Source organism: Anser anser, assembly GCF_964211835.1.
Source record: "Anser anser genome assembly, chromosome: 29".
In the NCBI taxonomy this organism is placed as follows: domain Eukaryota; kingdom Metazoa; phylum Chordata; class Aves; order Anseriformes; family Anatidae; genus Anser; species Anser anser.
Window position 1 is genome coordinate 1,633,107 of NC_139750.1, and position 24,916 is coordinate 1,658,022.

General features: G+C 53.6%; 3 protein-coding genes across 3 annotated transcripts; 2 read left to right on the plus strand and 1 right to left on the minus strand.

Moving 5' to 3' along the window:
• Positions 1-304: 304 nt before the first annotated feature.
• LOC310887758 (scavenger receptor cysteine-rich type 1 protein M130-like) lies at positions 305-1,774 on the plus strand (the record flags this gene model as incomplete). The annotated part of the gene is made up of 3 exons (XM_083813928.1): positions 305-469; positions 695-1,013; positions 1,139-1,774. The coding sequence occupies 3 exons, from the start codon at positions 305-307 to the stop codon at positions 1,534-1,536; spliced, it is 882 nt and encodes a 293-aa protein (XP_083670054.1). The 3' UTR covers positions 1,537-1,774.
• A 399-nt stretch (positions 1,775-2,173) lies between these two features.
• LOC310887759 (antigen WC1.1-like) lies at positions 2,174-5,864 on the plus strand (the record flags this gene model as incomplete). Its single annotated transcript, XM_083813929.1, has 5 exons — positions 2,174-2,378; positions 3,097-3,255; positions 3,927-4,022; positions 4,718-4,870; positions 5,103-5,864. The coding sequence occupies 5 exons, from the start codon at positions 2,174-2,176 to the stop codon at positions 5,357-5,359; spliced, it is 870 nt and encodes a 289-aa protein (XP_083670055.1). The 3' UTR covers positions 5,360-5,864.
• Positions 5,865-16,974: 11,110 nt separating this feature from the next.
• On the minus strand, positions 16,975-19,360 carry LOC310887880 (olfactory receptor 14C36-like). The gene has a single exon (XM_083814056.1). The coding sequence runs from the start codon at positions 18,233-18,235 to the stop codon at positions 17,318-17,320; it is 918 nt and encodes a 305-aa protein (XP_083670182.1). The 5' UTR covers positions 18,236-19,360; the 3' UTR covers positions 16,975-17,317.
• Between the last annotated feature and the right edge of the window lie 5,556 nt (positions 19,361-24,916).

A 24,916-nucleotide genomic window follows, 5' to 3' on the forward strand; every position in this document is an offset into this window, starting at 1 on the left:
ACCTCGGCTGTGGCTTTGCTGAGTCCATTCCTGGAGGAGGGCATTTTGGGAGAGGAAGCGGCCCCGTCTGGAGAGACTCGTTCCACTGTGACGGGACTGAAGCCCACCTGGGGCAGTGCCCGGTGACTGCCCTGGGGGCCTCGCCGTGCTCCCACGAGAATGCTGCTGCTGTCATTTGCTCAGGTGAGTGTGGGCAGTGCTGCAAAGTCCATTTGCCCCTGGTGTGTGACACGGCCACCCAAAGCTGGGGACCCCAAGGCAGCGCCTGGCTGAATTTCTGCTCTCACCAGGCCCGGCTCGCCCCATGTCCCTGCGGCTGGTGGGCGGAGGGAGCCGGTGCGACGGGCGCGTGGAGGTCTTCCAGCACGGGACGTGGGGCAGAGTCCTGGATGAGCAGTGGGACATGCAGGAGGCCAGCGTGGTGTGCCGGCAGCTGCAGTGCGGAGAGGCAGAGGCAGCCTACACCCCTGTGAGGGCCGAGCGAGGGCTGGGCCCCGTGGGGCTGCACGGGGTGCGGTGCACAGGGCATGAGGCTGACCTGAGCCTCTGAAACACCTCCCTGCCTGAGAGCGCAATGGCAGCAGGGATCGCAGAAGACGTGGGGGCCGTGTGCCGGGGTGAGTGGTGCTTCATGTCCCCCAGGTGTGGGGCTGGGCAGGCAGCCAGCCCCTGACGGCCGGGGCTTCTCCCCGCTGCAGGGAGCCGGCGGGTCCGGCTGGCGGACGGGGCCGGGTGCTGTGCCGGGAGAGTGGAGATCTACTACCAGGGGCGCTGGGGCACCGTATGCGACGACGCCTGGGACCTGGCCGATGCCACCGTCGTTTGCCGCCAGCTGGGCTGCGGAGGGGCCCTGGAGGCAGCTGGCTCCGCTCGGTTCGGGGAGGGCTCCGGGCAGATCTGGCTGGATGGCGTCAACTGCTCCGGGGCCGAAGCTGCTCTCTGGGACTGCCCTGCCGAGGCCTGGGGGCAGCACGACTGCGGGCACAAGGAGGACGTGGGAGTCATCTGCTCAGGTCTGTGCTGGGAGTGGGGCTGGGAGCTGGGGACAATGAGACTGGAGTAAGGTTAGAGCCAGTTAGAGCCAAGGCTGTCAGTGGCTAATGTCCAAGACCATCCTTGCGACCTTTCCTCCTTCCAGAGTTCATGGCCCTGAGGCTGGGAAACAGCGACGGCTGCTCCGGGCGCCTGCAGGTTTTCTACAACGGGACGTGGGGCAGCGTTTGCTCCAACTCGATGACTACCGAGACAGTGTCGCTGGTGTGCAAGGAGCTGGGCTGTGGGAATGAAGGGAACCAGGAAACAACCTCAAACTATGCCAAGCTGTCTGGCACCGCGTGGCTGGATTATGTGGAGTGTGGGAAGAGCAACAGCTCCTTCTGGCAGTGTCCCTCTGCTCCCTGGCATCCGCAGTCGTGTGATGACCTCCGAGAAGAGGCCCACATCACCTGCAATGGTAAATCTGAGCCATCAGGGCACCAGGTCCTGCTCCCCACTGGGTATGGTCAAATGCAGAGAAGGAACCCAGAGGGGCTTTGACTTCCTGCATTAGATGCTGTTGCTGCTGGTGGCACAAAGGTGACTTCAGGTCTCAGAGCCACCCGCGTGCACCAGCAGCAGTTAACAGCCGGGTTGCCAGCAGCCCCTGGGGGATACAGAGGCATCTCCAGGCAAGGTCTCAGAGGAGACCATGCAGGGCTTGCAGGAGTCCTCCATCCACGGACAGCCTCCTGCTGCTCTGTGAAGCAGGGACCCTGTGGGGATGCGCATTCAGGTCCCCCTTCAGTGACGTTTGTGTCCCCTGCATGAACGGGGTTCTGCTGCTGCCCTGACCCAGGCAGCATGGGGACGTGCAAGCAGAGGTCAGCCCAGCTCTCTTCTGCACGACCCCCAAAGCAGTCCCTTCAGCCCAGCTTCTCTTTCCTTTGGGACATGGACAGAAAGGCCACAGGTGGTTGCATGCCCCAACTCCACGAGCTGCACAGGTAGGGAGCTGCCCCTGCATGTCCCCCCCTCACCTGGCAGGGCTGTCCCAGCTGTCCCGGTGCAATGGGAGGTCACTGCCTCCCCAGACAGGGAGAAGATCCGCACTGTGGGAGGCAAAGACGGCTGCTCGGGCAGAGTGGAGGTCTGGCAGCGCGGCGCCTGGGGGACGCTGTGTGACAATGCCTGGGACATGCGGGATGCCCAGGTGGCATGCAGGCAGCTGGGCTGTGGCCCCGCGGTCTACGCCCTGGGCCAGGCTGCCTTTGGAGAGGGGACGGGCCCCATCTGGCTGATGGAGTGCAGTGGGACAGAGCTGTCTCTGCAGGACTGCTGGGCCCAGCCAGGGGACAGCGGTGCCTGCCAGCATAAGGCAGATGCGGCTGTGCATTGCTCAGGTGAGCAGTGGGGCTGGGAGACATCGCTGGGGGCTTGGCAAAGAGCTGGCTTGGGCGTCTCCAATGCTGGAGCTTCCTCCCCACCAGCTCTGCCCATCCCAGAGGGGACAGCCCCTCTCTGCCTGGCCCTGCACCCTGGGGACATCCATGTCCCCAGTGCGGGCCCGAGCAAGGGTGTCCCTGCAGAGTGGGAGGCTGGTGGTGGGTGGGGAGCAGCCTCTGTGGGGCTGGATGTCCCCGCACATCCCCTGGGCTGCCTGCACATTCCTGTGAGCAGCCGAGAGCAGTGGTGCTGTGCCCTTTCCCTGCCACCCTGCCCAGCCCCGCAGGAGGGACAATTCAGGTGGCACATGTTGGGGCCGTCTGCCAGGGAGGCTGCCTGGTACCGCAGCCCCAGCCTCTCAGCCTGGCTCTCCTTCTCCTCCCCTGCAGCTGCACCCAGGACAGCAACACCCCCCCCACGAGCAGGTAAGTTTTTCTTCCCCTGGGGCTGGGTCTGCCCATGGCCAGGCTGTGACCCACAGCCAGGGGAAGGGGCTCCCTGCTGGGCTCTGAGACTCCCAGGAAATCGAGGGATCTGGGGGAAGTCTGTGATGTACCCAGCAGGGTGGGAGCTGCCCCATCACCCAGCCCTGTCCCCCCAGCCCCTGCTGCCTTGTGTGGTCAGGAGTGGCATGTCCTGCCCCCAACCTCTCCCTTGCCTGATGCTGCCCCTGCCATGTTCCTGCCCATGCAGATCCCCCCCGGGGCCCTCTGACCACCACCAGTGAGAGACTCTCGGTGCCTGTCATCATCTGCATCATCCTGGGGGCCCTCCTCTGCCTGCTCCTGGCCCTCCTGGCTGGGCAGGTGCGAAGTGCCAGGGCTCGGCGCAGAGGTGGGTCCTTCCCCAGTGGTCCTGGGGGGGAGATACCTCCTGGCAGGGCTGGGTGTGCTGGGGGTGTTGGTGTCCTGGGGCACAGAAACAGAGCTATGTGCTGCCTCCTGCCCCATGTGCTGCCCCACTGACTGACAGACCATGGGGCACTAGCAGCAAGGGGTGGAGAGAGCCCAGACCCTGGGGCATCAGTCCTGGGGTGAGAAGAGAAATGTGAGAGCTGGGCTGGGGGAGACAGGGAGGATGCACTGCTGGCAGTGCTCTGGGCAGCACTGGCAGGAGGAGCGTGGGGCAGCGGGGTCCATCAATGTGGTTCCAGCAACCCCCCATCAGGGCACGGGCTGTGCTATTGACGCGTGGGGCAGAGATGGAGCAGCTCCATGGGGAGGGGAAATGCGGGAGCTGGTGCAGGGTCTGCACTGGGACGTGACCCCAGGAACAAAGCGGCACAAGGGCTGTCTCCAGAAGGATGGTGCGAGGCTGACGCTGCCCCAGACCATCTCCATGGGGATGCTGCCATCCCCGGGGTTGTGGCTGCAGTGCCAACACAACACAGTGGGGCTGTGCTGTGGGGACAACCCTGTGCTGGCCCAGGGAATGGGGCTGGGGGAGCCCAGTGGGGTCCCATCCCTCTCTGCCCATCCCCAGACCAGCCCTGCCTCTGTCCCCAGGCTCTGGGAGAACTGGGGAGCCCTTCCCTGAGGCCGTGTATGAGGAGATCGCTTACAGCCTGACATGGGAGAAGCAGCCAAGGTTCAGTCTCTCAGGTGGGTGCATGTCCCTGTGGGGGCACATCTGCAGGGCCCTTTCTCCCTGCCCCAGACCAGGGTTGTCCCCTGAAGCTCCTGCTCATGGTTCCTGAAATGGTTGGGCCGTGAGGTCTGTGGGAGAGCATCCAGGTGCTGGTCCCCACAGAGGAGCTTCCTCCCCACCAGCTCTGCCCATCCCAGAGGGGACAGCCCCTCTCTGCCTGGCCCTGCACCCTGGGGACATCCAAGGGCTGAGTGAAGGGGCTGTCTTAGGGCAGGTCTGGGAGCCTCTCTGAAAAATGCCTCGTGCCAAGGGAACTGGTCTCCTCCCCACGGTGCCCATCCACAGCAGTGCTGACCACAAGTCAGGGCAGCAGGGCTCATCCCAGAGCACCGCTGCAGCTCTCTGCAGGCTCCTCTTCAGAGGCGTCCCTGACCTGGCTGCAGCCCTACCCCAGGCACAGTGAGGAGGAGGATGGTCTGGAGCCACCCCAGGGATCAGAGCTGGGGTGGGGGGAGAAAGAGCTCCATCTCTCCTGCCTGCAGACCGACAGACAGCGGTGCCACTGAGTGCCATCATCAGAGCTGGAAGGACGAGGGCTCTGCTTTGGCCCTGACACCAGCAGCATGTCAGCCCTGTGACCCCGCACACCCTCCCATCCTCTGCTCTGCACGACATCCCTTCTCACTGCCACCACCTACTCTCGTTTCAGATGTCCCTGTCCTGCCCGGAGGTGACCCAGCAGATGGCTACGATGATGCTGGGGAGGTGTCTGACCCTGGGGAGGATCCTGTCCCTGGGCAGGGGGACTGGGAAGTGCCCAGGATACCAGAGGAAGGAGATGGGCCCAGGGATGCAGCCACAGGTGAGAGGGCAATGCAGCGCTGCCGCTTCCTAGGTGACAACCCCAGGGCCAGACAGGTCCATGCTGTATCGAGAGCCTGATCACCCGACATGGAGAACCTGCCCTGGGATATTTCCGGGGGCCTGGAGAATGGGCTGAATGTCTCAGAGCTGGCGAGGAGGAGGAAGGTGATGTACAGCCCCGAGGGGCACCCTACAGACCCAACCACAGCAGCCTGCCTTGATGCTTACAGGGGGAAGCCTGCACTCCCAGAGAAGTACTGGGGACCCTGGAGCTGAGGGAGACACCTCGTCCCCCTTCCCGGGAAGCATGGGCTATGACGATGCTGAAGAGGTGTCTCTGGCATGTCCCCACGAGGACACCCAGGATGTGTCACTGGAGCCCCATGCACAAGGGTCCCAGAGCCCCAGGCCAGCAGAGCCCAGCCCTGCTGAGCATCTGGGTGCAGCCGGGAGGGAGGAGAGCTCAGTGCCACTGGGAGAGCTGTGAGCACCAGGGAACGGTCTCCCTTTTCCAGCAGGTAGCAGACACACATGGGTATTTCCCCTCTTGGTATTCCTCTGTTTTTATGCTGTGTGTTGGCAAATGTTAATATTAAAACCCTCTGGGGGCTTTGCCCCAGATCCAGTGCTTCCTTGCCCAGGTGTCGGGGTGTCTCTCTGAGGTTAACCAATTGGAGTAGAGCTCAAAGCTGTAATCGTGGGGAACGGGCATGTCTTGGGACCAGCGGGATAGGGGTCTGGCTGGGGGGATGCCAGAACCCCCAGTCCCTGGACAATATTCCTGCTGACGGAGACATTTCCATCCCGCCAGCCACAGGCAGTTTCCAGCAAAAGTGGCTCTGTGTGATGCCTCATGATGTACTCGCTGGTAGCACCCATCTTCTACAGCCTTGGGCCCCCAAGGAGCCCAAGGATGCCTGCCCAGCACCCACAGACAGAGTAACCTCTCCTGCAGGATCTAAGTGGAGAGAAGGGTTGGACCCCTGGCAGGAACTGGCACCCAAACTGCCCTCCCTGATCCTGCTGGTAGGTCCTCCCCAGCTCTTCCCCAGCAGACTCCTCTGCTGCAGCCTGAGAGATGCTTTTGGTAGTGGGGTGGTGGGCTGCAGGGGCTGCTGGATGGTCTGGAACATCTGTTTAATCCCTTTGGGTCAGCTGTCCTGGCTGTGTCAGGGACACCTTCCTCAAAATCAGGTTGCTCAAAGCCCCATCCAGCCTGGCCTTGAAGGCTTCCAGGGATGGGGCACCATCCGACAACCTTTCTGGGCAACCTGCTCCAGTGCCGCACCACCCTCAGAGTAAATGATTTCTTCTGAATATCTAATTTCAATCTACCTTCTTTGAGTTTAAAGCCATTACCCCTTGTCCTATTACTACATCTTCTAATAAATTGCCTCTCCAGCTTTCCTTTAGGCCCCCTGTAGCTACTGGAAGGTTACTCTAAGTTCTTCCCAGGGCCTTCTGTTCTTAATTCCCCACTTCTCCCTCTTCATAGGAGAGATGCTCCAGCCCTCTTACCGTTTTTGTGGCCATCCTCCGGACTTTCTCCAACATGTTCATGTCTTTCTAATGTTGGGGGCCCCAGAGTTGAACACAGTATTTTAAGTGGGGTCTCACAAGTGCAGAAGAGAGAGTGAGAATCACCTCCCCTGACCTGCTGGCTATGCTTATTCTGATGCAGTCCAGGATTTTGCTTTCAGGGCTACAAGTGCATATTGCCTGTTCGTGTTGAGTTTTTCAAGCACCAACACCCCCAGGATCCTCTCCACGAGGCTGCTCTCACTCCCTTCTCCACCCAGCTTGCATTTATGCACAGGACTTCTTCAACCCATGTGTGGGACTTTACACTCAGCCTTGTTGAAGTTCATGGGTTTCACACAGGCCTGTCATGGCCCCTCTAGATGACACCCCTTCCCTCCAGCATGTCAACCTCACCACACTGCTTGCTGTCATCAGCAAATTTGCTGAGGGTGCACTTGATCCCACTGCCCATGTCACCAACAAAAATGTGAAATAGTGCCGGTCCCAGTACCAACCCCTGAAGAACACCTTTTGTAACTGATCTCCATTTGGACATTGGTCTGTTGACCACAACCCTTTGAGTGTGACCATCCAGACAATTCCTTATATCCACTGAGTGGACAACTGTCAGATCCATGTCTCTCCAGTTTAGAGACAGGAATGCCACATAGGATGTGTCAAATACTTTGCACAACTCAGGTAGATGGCATCAGTTACTCTTCTCTTACCCACAAACAATGTAACCTTATTGCAGTAGGCCAACAGATTTGTCAGGCACGATCTGCCCTTAGTGAAGACATGTTGGCTGTCACCAATCACCTCTTTGTCATGTGCCTTAGCAGAGTTTCCAGAAGGATCTGTTCCATGATCTTGATGGGCTCAGAGGTGGGTTTGACTGGGCTAGAGTTCCCTGGGCCTACTTTTATTTCCTTTTAAAAAGTGGGGGTTATGTTCTCTGTTTTACAGTCAGTAGGAACTTCACCAGACAGCCACCACTTTTCAAATATTATGAGTAGTGTCTTTGCAACTTCATCTGCCAGTTCCCTCAAGACTCTGGGATTCATCTCACCTGGTCCCATGGACTTGTGCACCTTCAGATTCCTTAGATACTCCCGAACCTGATCTTCTGCAATAAGTGGTTCTTCTCTCTCCCAGTCCCTGCCTTTGCTTTCTGGGATTTGGATGGTGTGGCTAGAGCTCTTCCAGTGAAGACTGAGGCAAAGAAGTCATTGCGTACCTCAGTCTTCTCCATACCCTGGGTAACCAGGTCTCCTGTTTCCTTCTGGAGAGGGTCCATGTTTTCCCTAGTCTTCCTTTCATTACTGACATACTTATAGAAACCCTTCTTGTTGCCCTTGAACTTCCTGTCTAGATTCAATTCTACCAGGGCCTTAGCTTTCCTGATTTGATCCCTGGCAGCTCAGGCAATGTCCCTGTATTCCTCTCAGTTTACCTGTCCTTGCTTCCATTTTCTGCAGCCTTCTGTGGTGGTTTTACTCAGGTAGGCATCTGAGCTCCAGCACAGCTGCTCTATCACTCCCCCTCCTCAAAGGCAAAGGGGGAGAAAATATGATGAAACCGGCTCAAAGGTTGTGATAAGGACAGGGAGATCGCTCAATAATTATCATCATGGGCAAAACAGACTCAGAGTAGGAAGATATTAAAATTTACTGTCTATTACTAACAAGCTAGAAAAATGAGAAACAAAGGAAAGAAACACAAAACATCTTCCCCCCATCCACCCTCTTTTATCTCCTCTGCTTAAGCGGCGCAGAGGAATGGGGGAATGGGGCCTATGGTCAGTCTATAGCACTTCGTCTCCACCGCTCCTTCTCAGTCACTCTCTGCCCGTGCTCTAAAGTTGGGTCCCTCCCATGGGATGCTGTCCTTGTTGAACTGATCCTGAGTGGGCTTCCCACAGGAAGCAGCTCTTCAAGAACTGCTCCAGATATGGGTCCGTACCACAGGGTCCAGTCATCAGGAGCAAATTGCCCCAACCTGGGTCCCCCGTGGGCAGCAGCTCCTGCCAGGTCACCTGCTCCTGCATGGGCTCCTCTCCACAGGCTACAGCTCTGGCCTGGAATCTGCTCCAGTGGAAGTCTTCCACAGGCCGCAGCCTCCTTCAGTGCAGGTCCATCTGCTCGACCGTGGTCTCCTCCATAGGCTGCAGCATGGAGATCTGCTCCATCATGGTACATATGGAGCCCCAGGGGGACAACCTGCTCCACCACGGTCCTCGAGACAGGCTGCAAGAGAACTTCTGCAGAAGGGGGAGAACATCCTCCCCCTCCTTCTTTGCTGACCTTGGCCTCTGCAAGGCTCTTTCTCACTCCTCTCTCTCCCAGCTGCTGTTGAGCAGCAGGTTTTTTGTTTGTTTGTTTGTTTGTTTTGTTTTTGTTTGTTTGTTTGTTTGTTTTTCCCTTTCTTAAGTATGACCTCAGAAAGGAGCAAACAACATCACTTATTGTCTTGGCTCTGGACAGTGGCAAGCCCCTTATCTAACGTGGGACAGCTTCTGGCTTCTCCTCACAGAAGCCCCTCCTGAAGCCCCCCACTAAAAAAAAACCAACCTTGCCATGTAAACCCACTACACCTTCTTTTTTGTGTTTGAGTTTGGCCAGCTTCTCCTTGATCATCCATGCAGATCACCTGTCATTTTTGCCTGACTTCCTCTTTGCTGGGATGCATCACTCCTGAGCTTGGAGAAGGTGATCCTTGAAGAATAGCCAGCATTCCCGGACCCCTTTTCTCTCCAGGGCTTTGTCCCATGATACTCCACAAAACAGATCAATGAAGAGGCCATAATCTGTCCAGGGTTGGGAGCTTATTCTGTGCCCTCTGACCTGCCTGAGAGATGCTGGACTCCACCAGTTCATGGTCACTGCAGCCAAGGCTGCCCTTCAGCTTCACATTCCCCACCAGCTTCTCATTGCTGCTGAGAATGAGGTCCAGCATAGCACTGGGTACTTCAGAGTAAATGAAATCTATCCAAATGAACTCCAAATGAGCCGGGTCCAGCCAGACCAAGTATACTGGGTAAAATCTTGAGATGCAGCCAGAGGAGCACAGCTGGAGCTGGGATGTAGAAAGCTTCAGCTCATTTGAGACAGTGGGGCCTGTCTTGTTGGAGGCTGAGGGGAGCAGAGAAATCCGCATGTCCTTCCAGACACGATTCCTCTTTCCAGCATGGAAGGTGCACAGGGGCCTCTTCTGGTAGCCAAGGGCAGCAAGTGTCCATGACTCCTCCCGCATGTTGGACTTCCACTGCAGGAGAAGCATTTCTTCTGCCTCTGCCCTAGCTGGAAATGCAGAAGAGGGCAACCCAGTGGACACAGCTGTTTGTGCTTGTGCTGCTGAGGACAAGAGATATGCATCCCGGTCTACCTTAGGAGCCTCACACTGAAACATAGGTGCAAGGGGTCTATGTCCAAGCCTGATACATGGACTCCTCATCCCGGTGGTGATGTTCAAGGAAGAGGAGCACTCTTTTGTCTTTACCCTGCAAGGCAGTGCATAGCAGCTGTCCCAGTTCATGTCTTTTCTACCTCCTGTAGCCACTGCCAATGGAGGACAGTCACCTTGAAGGACTATGCCATGCTCTTCTGATCCATGCAGAGGTTTCAGATACCCAGAAGTATCGGAAATAGCCCCAGAAACCAATATCCAGGTTAACCCATCCATTTTTATTCACAGACTGTCATCCACATCATACTTCTCCTCCAGCCGGAGTTCACCCTTCCCACATCATTGTTTTGCCAAGGACCCCCCTGTACAGTGGGCTGCATCAGCTCAGTACTTTGGCAACTTGATTGTACACGTTTGTGGTGGTTTTACTCGGGTGAGCGGCCGAGCTCCACCACAACCGCTCACTCACTCCCCCTCCTCAAAGAGGAATGGGGAGCAAATACGATGAAAAGGGCTCAAGGGTTGAGATAAGGACAGGGAGATCACGCAGTAATTATTGTGACGGGCAAAACAGACTCAGCATAGGGAGATAGTAAGATTTATTGCCTATTACTAACAAGCTAGAGAAGTGAGAAACAAAGGAAAGAAACCAAAAGCATCTTCCCCCCCATCCACCTTCTTCCACCTCCTCCCCCCGAGCAGCGAAGGGGAACGGGGGAATGGGGGTTATGGTCAGTCTATAGCGCTTCTTCTCCGCTGCTCCTTCTCGGTCACTCTCGTCCCCTGTGCTGTGGGGTCCCTTCCACGGGATGCAGTCCTTGCTGAACTGATCCGGCGTGGGCTTCCCACAGGCAGCAGCTCTTCAAGAACTGCTCCAGGTATGAGTCCGTACTACGGGGTCCATCACTCAGGAGCAAATTGCTCCAACCTGGATCCCCCACGGTCAGCAGCTCCTGCCAGGTCACCTGCTCCTGCGTGGGCTCCTCTCCACGGGCAGCAGGTCCGGCCCGGAATCTGCTCTGGTGGGGGTTTTCCACAGGCCGCAGCCTCCTTCAGTGCAGGTCCACCTGCTCCACCGTGGTCTCCTCCACGGGCTGCAGGGTGGAACCCTGCTCCACCGTGGTAGTCCATGGACTGCAGGGGGACAGCCTGCTTCACCATGGTCCTCACCACAGGCCACAGGGGACTTCTGCTCCGGCGCCTGGAGCACCTCTCCCCCTCCTTCTTCACTGACCTTGGCGACTGCAAGGCTGTTCCTCACTCCTCTCACTCTCCCAGCTGCTGCGTGGCATAGCATTTTTTTTTTCGCTGTCTTAAATATGCTCTCACAGAGGCGCAAAACAACATCAGTTATTGGCTCAGCTCTGGTCAGCAGTGGGGCCCTTACCTAACATGGGGCAGCTTCTAGATCCTTCTCACAGAAGCCACCCCTATGGCCCCCGGCTACCAAAACCTTGCCAAGTAAACCCACTACAATGTTGCATCTGGGCCATGTCCATGGTGAGTGAGGATGGACAGAAGTTCCTTTCCTCTTCTTGCCTCCCACAAGGCTGTCTCATCTGGAGAAAATATCAGCTGATGAGCTAGTGCCTTCAGAAAAATTTGACTCTCCAGAAACCTTCAGAGAAGTATCCCCATCAGTCAAAGATTTCATGCAGCGAAGATCTGCATAGGTTGTGTTTGCTGGAATTTGGGATGCAGACAGTCCTATAATTGTGATCCCTGGTGAACTAAAGCAGCCCTGTGTTTCAATTCTCTTCTCCTGTGTTGAGGAAGGATGTAGGCAGCTGGCACTGAGCAAACCAGAATCTTTGTAAGGAAGCCTCAGAAACCTGGGGTACAAAAAGGATTAAAAGCTTTATTTAATCACCCCTGGAGATTTTATTTCACTTAATTGCTTTGATTAAGGTACTCATTCATGGTGCCAATTTATTCCTTCAATGTGAGAATGTTGTTTGATATGTTACACCAAGGGTATATGATACTCTTCAATATACTAGAAATATAGAGAAATTTGTTATATATATTCTTTAGAGGCCTTGACATGATAGCATGCAATATATATATAACTACAAACTTTTTAATAAACTTTTATAGCTATAATTTTTGTTCTTCTTGTTGTTTTTATACACATAAAGGATTTCATTTGTCATGTTCTGTTCTTTGATATTCCTCATCACACAAGGGAAGAGCTACTAATGTCATCTACCTGGACTTCTGTAAAGCCTTTGACGTGGTTTCCTGCAACATTCCTACCACTTCCCTGAGGAACGTGGTTTTGAAGGATTTACTGTTATTTGGACAAAAGATAGAAACATCCAACAAGTTGCAGTCAACAGCTTATGGTCCAAGTAGAAATCAGTAAGGAGTGTCTGTGTTGAGACCTATACATTAATATCTTCATTAACAAAGTGGAGAGTAAGTGTAAGTACGCCCTAAGCTAGCTTGCTGATGACACCAAGCTGAGTGGTGCAGTTGGTATGCCAGTGGGAGGGGATGTCATTCAGAAGAACCTGGAAAGATTGGAGAGGTGGGCCTGTGTCAACCTCCTGAAGTTCAACAAGGAGAAGTGCAAGGTGCTGCACCTGGGTCAGGGAAATAAAAACTATCATTATGGTTTGGGGGATGAATGGATTGAGAACAGCCGTGCTGAGAAGTACATGGGTGTATTGGTGTTTGAACACTTGGACGTGAGCTGGCAGGGTGCGCTTGAAGCCCAGAAAACCAAACATATCATGGGCTGCATGAAAAGAAGAGGGAACAGCAGGTCGAGGCAGGTGATCCCCCCTCAACTCTGCTCTTGTGAGACCCCACCTGCCTTGCTGCATCCTGTTCTGGGGCCCCCCGTGCAAGAAAGACATAGACCTTTTAGAGTGGCTACAGTGGAGGGCAATGATCAGAGGGAAGAAATAGCTCTCCTACAAAAAAAGGCTGTGAGTGATGCAGTTGTTCAACCTGGAGAAGAGAAGGCTTCAGACAGACTTATTGATTCCTTTCAGTGTTTCAAGGCAGCTTATGAGAATGACAGGGTTTGTATTTATTTATTTATTATTATTATTTTTTTAATCATGGCCCAGAGTGACAGGACAAGTTTGGAAAAGTCTGGTGTCAGGAGAAATGATGCAAGTCCTAGGGGATCAATGAGAGAAATGGTGTGAGGTTGGGAAGTGAGGAGCAAGGTTGTCTGTACAGCGTCAAACTTCTACCTGTCCAGACCTCCTTGAGAGACTCTTAGGGCTTTCTGTGTCTTAATAAGCCCCAAGGTGTAGTTGGTGACAATTTTATCACCTTCAGCTCCTGAGAGCAGACTGATGAAATCTCTCAGAAAACCCAAGTCAGAAGCCAAAGTCCAAAGTTCTTCAAAGCACTGATTGGTCCCACTGAGGGTATTACTGACAAAGCTCCATGAACTCTTTAGGGCAAGTAATTGGAGGCCATGATTACAGGTAGGCCAAGGCCCTGTGCAGGTGGTTCTGAGGCTAAGAAAATCTTGTGTTTTTTTCATATAGCAGAAAGGTGAAGTCCTGCTGCCAGGCCTGGGCAGAGAGCTCCTGTCCTCATATGGGGCTCTGGGCTCTTCCGCAGGCAGTGGGATGTGGGGTATGCAGTGACAAGTGAAAGACAATGGTTTGATATCTGGCCTCCGTCACGAGGTGCAAAGAGGAGATGAGGACCCAGTTGTACTGTCTTGTTACAGTACAATGTCTCCTCACCGGCCTTGGTGGCAGAGAGCTGCCGTAGCCAAAGGGACAAGACCTTTGTTTTCTTGGCTAACTCTCTCCTTGCCAGTGCCCTTGTCCATCTCCACCGCTGGCTGTCCTATGATGTCCCACACCTGTCCCTGTTTCCCTGCAGGCTGCAAACATCCATCTTGCTTTCCTACCTTGCTCTAAGCTTGGCATTTCCATAGCTTCATTGATATCTCTACCTCCCTAGTGTTTCTCTCACATGCTGTTTCCAACTAACAAGAAAAGCTCCATCATCTTTCAAACTATCCTTCACAGAAGCATGCTAAATCATCCTTCTTGTTTCCTGTCATCTGACTAGACAGAAAGAACTTCACCATGATCTTCCAAGCCATGTGTCCTTCCTGCTGGCCTTTCAGCTCTTCAGAAAGACACAACTAAGCCACATGCCTGCTGCTCCCCAGTCATGTACTCAGGCACAAGACACTTGACAACCCACAGCCAAGGCTGCTACTGCGTGGGCCGTTCAGGTACTTGGGCAGAAGGCATCACACAAGCACCATGCCAGCCAGGTGCCTTCTGCTGGCCTGTGAGAGATGCTGGGAGATGTGAGCCTAAAAGCCCATCTGCCAGCCAGGATGACCTGGCAGCTACTTCCGAAAGATGGGACCTCCCAGTGCCTTGCCCAGCCATGCTCCTGCTGCTGGCCTATCAGCTCCAGAGGCAGAAGTTACCTCACAGTCCCCACCAAAACCATATCTTTCCTACTGGATTCACAGTTTCTTATGCACAATCAACACCTTATAGGAACGTACCTACCGGGCAGCCTCCTTGACGCCCAACACCCACCAGATAAAAGCAGGTTGTTGTTTTTTTTTTTTTTTTAATTGTTTTCATCCTACAAGGCCATGCATCTCCTGATGGCCTTTCAGCTTCTCTGATGGGCAGGAGAGCGCGTTCTGCAACCTCTATTTGGTAGTAGAGCAGAAATGACCTCAAAATAAATAATCATGCCATCTTCATGTCAGAGCGTTATCAGTTCCTTCTGCACTACTAAAATGACACACGCATACACCAGCCATGTGCCTGAAGGGGGCCTATCAGGCCCTCAGGCAGAAGTGCCCTGACACCCACCTGTAGAGCCATGGGCCTCCTGCTGCCTCCTGAGATCCTGAGGCACAGCTGACCTCAGCAAAGCATTCCCACCCATCACCTCCTTGAGTCCTGTGACCTGACCAGATCCATGTCACCTCACCTGCCTCCTCCAAGACCAAGTGACTGCCGCAGGACCTCTCAAGCCCTTCTCAGCCTCATGGGGTCAAGCCACTTCAGTTTTGTGATAAGAGTGCAGGAATGAGGGATTTGAGGATTAGGAGTTCTTTTTGCATTCCATGTTTACAGATCAGACAGAGTCGTAGAGGGAGGCTTTCGTGTTCTGCTTTGGGTGGCCAGTCAGTGTTTAGTGTAAGGGCTAGACTTTTGGTTAGAGTTTTTGTTTGTTTATTTGTTTTTTATGGTGTTTTACTGGGTGAGGGCTAGTGTTAAGGCTGGCAACCTAATGCTAGTGATTAAAGGCTAGGGATTAGTGAGAGTTAAGACTAACAGTTACAGGTAACATGGCTGGGGTTTGACTTCAAGGTAGGATTTGAGGATGGGGACTAGAGCAATGGATTCCTTCCAGGGTGACGGATAGTATTAGGAGTAGCTGTATGTTTTAAGGTTATTGGTTAGAAATATTAGCAGGACATAACATGAAGATTTTCCCAGTGAGTGTTGCAGAAGCAGCAGCCTTACCTGAACCTCTCTCACCTCCACGTAAGCTTTTCTTTCTCTTAGCAAAGCCCCTCTTCTCTGTCCCAAATCTCTCACTGTTATTCACCCAGCTTTCCCCTGGCCTCAACTAATGTGTCACCCTGTTGGGGGCAGCTTTCTGATGGCCTTTATGACCTCAGAGGCTCTGCCTCCCTGCTGTTGGCCAGCGAGATGCTGGGACAGAAGTGACCTCACAGCCAGCATCCACAGGGCTACAAGGAGCTGTTGTGCTCAGGAGGCCTCTTCCCAGCCCCCCCAGGAGCACCGGGTGCAGGGAATGCCCTGCACAATCCCTCAGGTACTCTGCCTGCCAACCAGCTCATGCTTCAGAAGGTCTCCCACACGTCCTGACTCACATTTCCCCATGCAGCCTTTAGCAACTCCAGGGCATCCTGAAGGAAATGCCCACTGCTGTGTGGAAAAGTGAATTAAGAACCGAATACATATTTTAGGAGAATGTTGAGAACTCTTCAGAGAAGGAGTTGCTGTGAAAGTCATGATGACTAACATTGGTCATATCCATATCCAGTGAACAAGAGCCCAGCCCAGACTGCTCTGTGGTTCCCCCCGGCCTCTCCCAGGAGGCCGGCCCAGCCCAGCCCCTCCCCAGCTCTCCACACCTCCCTGTCCTCTCCCCAACCCAGCCCAGCCCAGCAGACCAGCCCAGGCTGGGATGGCCCCAAAGCAGCAAATGGAGAAGTGAAGGAGTGGAGGTCAGTGGCAGTGTCTCTGCTGCTGCCATCTGCAAATTACCTCACCTCTGCACCTGCTCCTTGTGGAAGGGACACACAAGGCTCACTGAGTCAAACTTATTTCCAATGTCAGGAGATGTTTTGGGCTGATTCACTCGAGACAGTTTATGAAATTTCATCAGAGGTGTAATAACTACTTCAGAAGACTGCTTTCCCGATGCCTTGTGCTTTCCTTGGAGTTGTAGAGCTCTCCTTTGCCTGTTCCCAGCCAGATTTAGTACTTTATCTCTGGGTTGCTCCACCTTGGACATGCTCGTGCACTGTGGGTGGGCTCCATGCCCTGCTGACTCTCTGACACACACTGTCCCTGCCAATCCCCTGGCCTCTCCTGACAGCTCCTGCTTCCTTCCAGAAAGAAGCCCGCCTGCCATCAGCCCAGTTGCATGCTGTGGACACAGGCTGGTGAAGTCACGATATCCATGGGTGCAGGGCAGCAGCAGGCAATTCCAGAATCAACCCTCCCTGACTAAATCCTGATCCTGGGACTCTAATCTCATCCCCATGAGCCCACAGAGAAACAAGCAAAGCAAGGAGCCTCCTTTGAGTCCATCCATTTGAAATATCCATGAGACCAGCTCTGGGAGAAGAGCTGAGCCTTCAGGAACTGCCCTCAGCACATCCCCTTTTATGCTGGAGATGCTGGTGTGGAGCCAGCTGTGTTAGAGAAGTGCCCCTGGCCTGTCCCTGCCTGTGGACACAGGACTGCCACACAGCAGCACGGTGAGCAAGCGACAAGAGCAATCAGTCCTCACAGCAACACAAGGACTCTGAAGGAGAACATGAGAAGTGAAACGGAGAGCAGCTCGGGAAAGACCAATCTCTGGGGCTCCCTGGCATTGCTGCTGTGCCAGGATTCTTTTTCCCTCCGCCTCTGTATACAGCCAAGAGCCCCTGCAGCTCTACCACAGGTCTCTGAGGAAGGATCTCAGGCAAGCAAGTCACTGCAGGCATCTTTCTTATATTTAAATACAAAGAGAGCCTGCTTCTTCATTTGCACCAAGCTTCTGAGTCAAACAAAACAGAAAAACTTTTAAATAGAAGGGGATGAAGAAAAAACATACTTTGGAGAAAACACTACTGGAAGAAAATAAAGAAGAAATACACACACACCCCAAAAATAAAATAAAATAAAATAAAATAAAATAAAATAAAATAAAATAAAATAAAATAAAATAAAATAAAATAAAATAAAAACAAAATCTGGACTTATAATGAGTTACATTAAGATTAATATGCAGAAGATAATACGCAATTTATTTGTTCTGAAAATCATCCAGTCATCAATTTCCACACTGCATCCTTGAGCTCCTGGTTCCTCATGCTGTAGATGAGGGGGTTCACTGATGGAGGTACCACCGAGTACAGAACTGCCAACAAAATATTCAGGGATGAGGAGGGCATGGAGGGAGGCTTCAGGTAGGCAAATATGTCAGTGATGATGAACAGCGAGACCACGGCCAGGTGAGGGAGGCATGTGGAAAAGGCTTTGTGCCGTCCACGCTGTGAGGGGATCCTCAGCACGGACCTGAAGATCTGCACGTAGGACACCACAAGGAAAACAAAACAGCCAGATGCTAAAACAGCACTAACCACAAGAAGCCCAGCTTCTCTGAGGTAGGCATCTGAGCAGGAGAGCTTGAGGATCTGGGGAATTTCACAGAAGAACTGGTCCAGGGCATTGCCTTGGCAGAGAGGGAGGGAAAAGGTATTGGCAGTGTGCAGCACAGCATAGAGAAAAGTACTGACCCAGGAAGCTGCTGCCACGTTGACACAAGTTCTGCTGTCCATTATTGTCCCGTAGTGCAGGGGTTTGCAGATGGCAACATAGCGGTCATAAGCCATGACGGTGAGAATATAAAACTCTGCTGCTACAAACATAACAAAGAAGAAGACCTGGGTAGTGCAACCTGCATAGGAGATGGTCCTGGTGTCCCAGAGGGAATTGGTCATGGCTTTGGGGACAATGGTTGAGATGGAGCCCAGGTCGAGGAGGGCGAGGTTGAGGAGGAAGAAGTACATGGGGGTGTGGAGGCGGTGGTCGCAGGCTACGGCTGTGAGGATGAGGCCGTTGCCCAGGAGGGCAGCCAGGTAGATGCCCAGGAAGAGCCCAAAGTGCAGGAGCTGCAGCTTGCGTGTGTCTGCGAATGGCAGGAGGAGGAACTCATTGGGGAAGGTGCTGTTGGACATTTGCTGCCTCAGGGCATGGTTGGCTGTCCATGGTGGGAAAGACAGGGAAAAGTTAGAGAGACATCTCTGAGCTAAACCAATATGTATTCTGTTTTATCGAAACCTCCTCAGCAAGACAGACTCCTACTTCCCTTTGAGGAAGATGTTCTTTTGTCTCGAGTTTCCCGTTTTACTTCCTAAGGGTACATAGGAACCAGAGAGATCTTCTCTGGGCTCATCCAGAATCAGTACTGCCCTAGACCAGCTGCTAAATACCACTGGGGATAGATCTCAGGTGCCCACTGGCCAGAGGCATCTGCCTATTTTGGGTGCTGAGCAGGACATCCAACAAACCTTCAGGAAAAAATGAAGGTGGTGTTGGTGTTGTATGCAGGCTAAACAGCGTAGAGTAAAGAGCCTTTGAGTGTAATGGTCTAACAGCCTCAGTGACTGACACAACCTGACAACTCCATTAGCATTCCCCTGACTGCTATTCAGGGCAGGAAAGCAAAAGCAGAGACCCCAGATGGTGCCTTCCCTGCAGGTAATGCAAGAGTTGGCCTTCTCTGTCAAGAATCACACCCAGACTTATCTTGTGGGTGCTGTGGAGCTGTGAGCTGCCTACACCAGGCAGCAGCCTCTGGGCACCAGCAGGACCCTGCCCTGCCCTGCCCTGATGCGGAGGATCCTTCCACCACAGCTTCTCCCCACAGTGACCTGGGCAGCTCCCTGGGCAGGCTGAGTGCTGAGCCTGGCAGGCGGCAGAGGCCCTGCCCCGGCACACAGCCCCTGGGTCACAGCAGGGACCCTGCTCTGCACCACAGCCCTTGGCACCCCTGCCTGCACCCTGGCTGCACAGCCTGCGGCCAGCCCTGTGAGAAGGAACCCTCATGTCCTGTCCCTCTGACAGCTTTAGCAGGTAATCCCTGCTCTGGAGGTTTTCATTTCTCTACAGTAGAGAAAGCAGAGTCCTCCTGAAAGATCCCAGAGGCTGTGGGATTTGCCTGCAAATCCGAATATGGCAACAGGAACAACAGCTGCGCTGCCCTGCAGCCAGACACTTACCCTGTTCAGGGCTGGGAAGATTTCTCCAACACTGAGCTCTCAGCATCCCCCCTCCACACTGCCTTTAACATCTCCCTCCCTTCCCTCAGCCGCCCTTGTCCCCTGCAGGCAGTGCCCCCAGCCCTGCTGCGCTGTGCAGAGGAGCTGCTTGTGGGCAGAGCTGTCTCTCTGCAGTGCTGCCCGCTTGCCAGGAGCTCCCCTTGGGCCCAGGAGCTCTGCCCAGCTCAGCAGCACAGGGAGCTCTTGACAAGTCCCTGGGCCTCCAGGGGAATGGACTTTGAAACAGACTGAAGCAATCACTGATTGTCCTTTTGTCAGCTACGGAGAGACACCTACTTCCAGTGTTATCTTTTCTCCTAGTTCAAAGAAAGAGTTCGTTATGAGAATCATCTTTTCCTGTGCTGTTAGAGAGGACCCCCACAAATTGCCAGGCAGGTGCATCCCATCTCTTCCAGGCACTTGTTATCCAGGGGGAAGAAAGATTTCACAACAACTGAAATCCTTCTGTCTACACCAACTGCATTACCAATTGTTGGCCTGCAGGCTCATACAGTCATGGATTCTCCTCATCTTTCTCCTGTTTTTCTGTTAAGACGACGGGGTGTGGGGTGGTGGGGATTGGGGGGTTGTCAGGGAGGTAGAGAAGGGGGAAGCAGACCTCACCAGTTACACTGATTAATGATCACAGAATCATCTAGGTTGGAAGAGACCTCCAAGATCACCTAGTCCAACCTATGACCTAACACTGACAAGTCCTCCACTAAACCATATCTCTAAGCTCTATATCTGAACATGTTTTAAAGACCTCCAGGGATGGTGAGTCAACCACTTCCCTGGGCAGCCCATTCCAATGCCTAACAACCCTTTCAGTAAAGCAGTTCTTCCTAACATCCAACCTAAACCTCCCCTGGCACAGCTTTTGCCCATTCCCCCTCATCCTGTCACCAGGCACATGGGAGAACAGACCAACCCCCACCTCGCTACAGCCTCCTTTAAGATATCTGTAGAGTGTGACAAGGTCGCCCTTGAGCCTCCTCTTCTCTAGACTGAACAATCCCAACTCCCTCAGCTGCTCTCGTAAGACTTGTTCTCCAGACCCCTCAACAGCTTTGTTTCCCTTCTCTGGACTCGCTCGAGCACTTCAATGTCCTTCTTGCAGCGAGGGGCCCAAAACTGAACACAGTACTCGAGGTGTGGTCTCACTAGAGCCAAGTACAGGGGGACAATCACTTCCCTAGTCCTGCTGACCACACTGTTTCTGATACAAGCCAGGATGCTGTTGGCCTTCTTGGCCACCTGAGCACACTGCTGGCTCATATTCAGCTGACTACCAATACTCCCAGATTCTTCTCTGCCAGGCAGCTTTCCAACCACTCATCTCCCAGCCTGTAGCGCTGCTTGGGGTTGTTGTGCCTCTCCCCAGCCCCAGCCCCTCCCCAGCTCTCCACACCTCCACACCTCCCTGTCCTCTCCCCAACCCAGCCCAGCCCAGCAGAGCAGCCCAGGCTGGGATGGCCCAAAAGCAGCAAATGGAGAAGCGGAGGTCAGTGGCAGTGTCTCTGCTGCTGCTATCTGCAGGGGACTCCCCACCCCCAGGCAGCCTGCAGTCCCCTAGGCCAGTCCCACTCCCTAGCACAGCACAGCACCACACTGCTGGCCCTGGGGCTCCTCAGGCAGCACCACTGCACACACACAGTGCCCTGCTCTGCTCCCGGGACACCCCATGTCCCACACAGCCTTGCCCCAGGCCAGCACATCTGCTCAGGCCAGCCATTCCTACAGCCCCTGCCCATGCTGCCCACAGCCCCCGAGCTGGCGGTGCTGCTCTGCAGAGCGAGGGGGCTGTGATGCACAGGGCCGTGTGGGCACTCTGCAGGGCCGTGCTGGTCAGGCTGGGAAGGCAGAGCCAGCTGGTGGGGAGCACTGCCACTGACTGCCTCCCACACAAGTGGTTCTTTGGCCATGGACGGTGCGCACAGATAGCCGGCCTTCTTCAGAGTCAGAGACTTATGGAATAGCCTGAGCTGGAAGGGACCCACAAGGATCATCTAGTCCAACTCATTTCCAATGTCAGGAGAAGTTTTGGGGTGATTCACTCGATCCAGACTATGAAATTTCACTGATTGAATAACTAATAATTTTCCCAGTGCTTTTCCCATTTCCTGGTGTTGCAGAGCTCTGCTTTGTCTGTGGAACGCAAATAATGATCATATTTCTCTCTGGACTACCTTATCATCAGTAAAAATGTAAAAGTAAAGATAAAAGGAAAACAAAACAAAAACAATATCTCGGTCTGTAATGAGTTGCATTATCAGTGATATGCGGAGGACAGGAATTTTATTGATTCTGAAAAACACGCAGACAACAGTTTCCACACTGCATCCTTCAGCACCTGATTCCTCATGCTGTAGATGAGGGGGTTCACTGATGGAAGTACCACTGAGTACAGAACTGCCAACAAAATATTCAAGGATGAGGAGGACATGGAGGGGGGTCTCAAGTAGGCAAATGTGCCAGTGCTGATGTACAGGGAGACAATGGCAAGGTGAGGGAGGCATGTGGAAAAGGCTTTGTGCCGTCCAGGCTCAGAGGATATCCTCAGCACAGCCCTGAAGATCTGCATGTAGGAGTACAGAATGAAAAGAAAACACACTAAAAGTGAACATGCAGTAAAAACAATATGCCCAGGTTCTCTGAGGTAGGCATCTGAGCAGGAGAGCTTGAGGATCTGGGGAATTTCACAGAAGAACTGGTCCAGGGCATTGCCTTGGCAAAGGGGGAGGGAAAAGGTACTGGCAGTGTGCAGCACAACATGGAGAAACCCACTACCCCAAGCAGCTGCTGCCATGTTGACACAAGTTCTGCTGTCCATTATTGTCCCGTAGTGCAGGGGTTTGCAGATGGCAATGTAGCGGTCATAGGCCATGATGGTGAGAAGATAAAACTCTGCTGGAATAAAGACAGCAAATATAAAGACCTGGGCAGCACATCCTGATAAGGAGATGGACTTGGTGTCCCAGAGGGAATTGGCCATGGCTTTGGGGAGTGTGATGGAGATGCAGCCGATGTCAAGGAGGGCGAGGTTGAGGAGGAAGAAGTACATGGGGGTGTGGAGGCGGTGGTCGCAGGCTACGGCTGTGAGGATGAGGCCGTTGCCCAGGAGGGCAGCCAGGTAGATGCCCAGGAAGAGCCCGAAGTGCAGAAGCTGCAGCTCGCGTGTGTCTGCGAATGGCAGATGGAGGAACTCAGTGGGGAAGGTGATGTTGGACATTTGCTTCCTCAGGGCATGGTTGGCTGTCCATGGGGGAATAGACGGTGACAAGTTAGAGAGACTTTTCCGGGGAAAACCTAAACCATATTTCACAGAAACCTCCTCACCAAGACTGCATCCTCACTGCATCTTCATCTGAAGAAGACTTGCTCCTGCCTGGAGCTCTGGGTTTCTCTGCCTAAGGGTGCCACAGAGACCATGCAGATCCTCTGTAGACTCAGCAGGAGTCAGTACTGCCATACAGTATATGGTAAAGAGCACCAGGGATGGATCTCAGGCGTCCACTGGCCAGAGGCATCTCCCTACTTAAAGGTGCTGAGAGGGAGTTCCAACAATCCCACAAGAAACAATGAAGGTGGTGTTGGTGCTGTCTGTAGGCTAAAGAGCGTGGAGCGAGTTTGTGAGGTTCCTCAAAGACCTACAGGTCTCTTTCAGTGTAATGCTCTTTGAGTTTCAGTCTCTTCTACAAACCTGACAACACCATTATCATCCCGGCTGCCCTCCATCAGCAGGAAGATTAAAGCAGAGACCTCAGAGACTGCCTTCCCTTCAGGTACAGGAGGTGTTGTTCTTGCCTTTCAAGAATCTCCCCCAGATATGCCCTGGGCGTGCTGTTGAGCTCTGAGCAGCCTGCCCCAGGAGTAGCATCTGGGCTCCAGCAGGAGTCTGACCTGCCCTGCCCTGCCCTGCTGGGGGGCTCCTTCCACCCACAGCCTCTCCCCGCAGCGCCCTGGGCAGCTCCCTGGGCAGGCTGAGTGCTGAGCCTGGCAGGCAGCAGAGGCCCTGCCCCTGCACACAGCCCCTGGGGCACAGCAGGGACCCTGCTCTGCACCACAGCCCTGGCCACCCCTGCCTGCACCCTGGCTGCACAGCCTGCGGCCAGCCCTGTGAGAAGGAACCCTCATGTCCTGTCCCTCTGACAGCTTTAGCAGGTAATCCCTGCTCTGGAGAATTTTCACTCCCCTCTTATACAAAGAAACTCTGAGGGTTCTTCTGAAAAATCCCATAGGCTGTGGGATTTGCCAGCAAATCTGGAGATGGCACCAGGAACAACAGCTGCATTGCCCTGCAGCCAGAGACTTACCCTGTTCAGGGCTGGGAAGATTTCTCCTGCAGTGAGCTCTCAGCAGCCCCCCTCCACACTGCCTTTAACATCTCCCTCCCTTCCCTCAGCCGCCCTTGTCCCCTGCAGGCAGTGCCCCCAGCCCTGCTGTGCTGTGCAGAGGAGCTGCTCCTGGGCAGAGCTGTCTCTCTGCAGCGCTGCCCGCTTGCCAGAAGCTCCCCTTGTGTCCAGGAGCTCTGCCCAGCTCAGCAGCACAGGGAGCTCTTGACAAGTCCCTGGGCCTCCAGGGGAATGGACTTTGAAACAGACTGAAGCAACCACTGATGTTCCTTACCTCCACTGGGGAAGAAAACTCATTTCCAGCACTGTCGTTCCTCATATCAGAAAAAAGTATGATGTCCAAGAATCACCTTTCCATGTCCTGGTTTTAGGCAGAACAGCCAGGCAAGGACAGGGAAGGATCTGCCTTCCCCCTGATGAGGGAAGTTTCTCATCTGAGTCAACTGAGGCATCTCATTCTTTGTTTGCAGTCCACAGGCTAGAAGGGGTCGTAGCTGCCTCTCCCATGCCTCACAGAAGCCCACAGGAGTTGGGATTCCTCTTGTCTTGGTTCACGTGGGCACAAACCAGACATGTCTGCTGCGTGTCTCAGCTCCCAGCACATTTAATGGAGGTGGAAGGCAGGAAGGAGATGTTCAGATGCAGACCCCTGGTGACGTTGGAGGTGTCAGAGTGACATTTGAGTGACATTTGTGGTGTTAGATTTCTCTGGGTCATAAACAGAGGTGATATGAGGAAACTGCTAGCAGCTGTAGCCCAATGACAAAGAAGTAAAGGCAGGACCTATCCAACCTCTCAAAACTTTATTGCTCCCAGTTCCGTTTAGATATGAAATGTAGATGTGAAATATGACAATATAAACATGTTTGGGGGATATAATTTCTCCACTTAAGTTATTGGGAGGACATGCATTTTTGGAAATATCTGTATAATTTTATATTTGCATAGAGGGAACATGTCCTCATCTTGCTAGGACATGTCCCAGACCAATGAAAAAAAACATAAATCTTCTAGACAAGCTACAAAATTCTGAAAATGAGGACTACTTGCACACCGAGAAGAACAACAACACAACATCTTTTTATTTATTTCACAGAATCACAGAATTGTTGTGGTTGGAAGGGCCCTCCAGAGATCATCTAGTCCAACCCACCTACTCATGCAGGCTCACCTAGAGCATGTTACACAGGATCACATCCAGGTGGATTTTGAATATCTCCAAAGAAGGAGACTCCACAGCCTC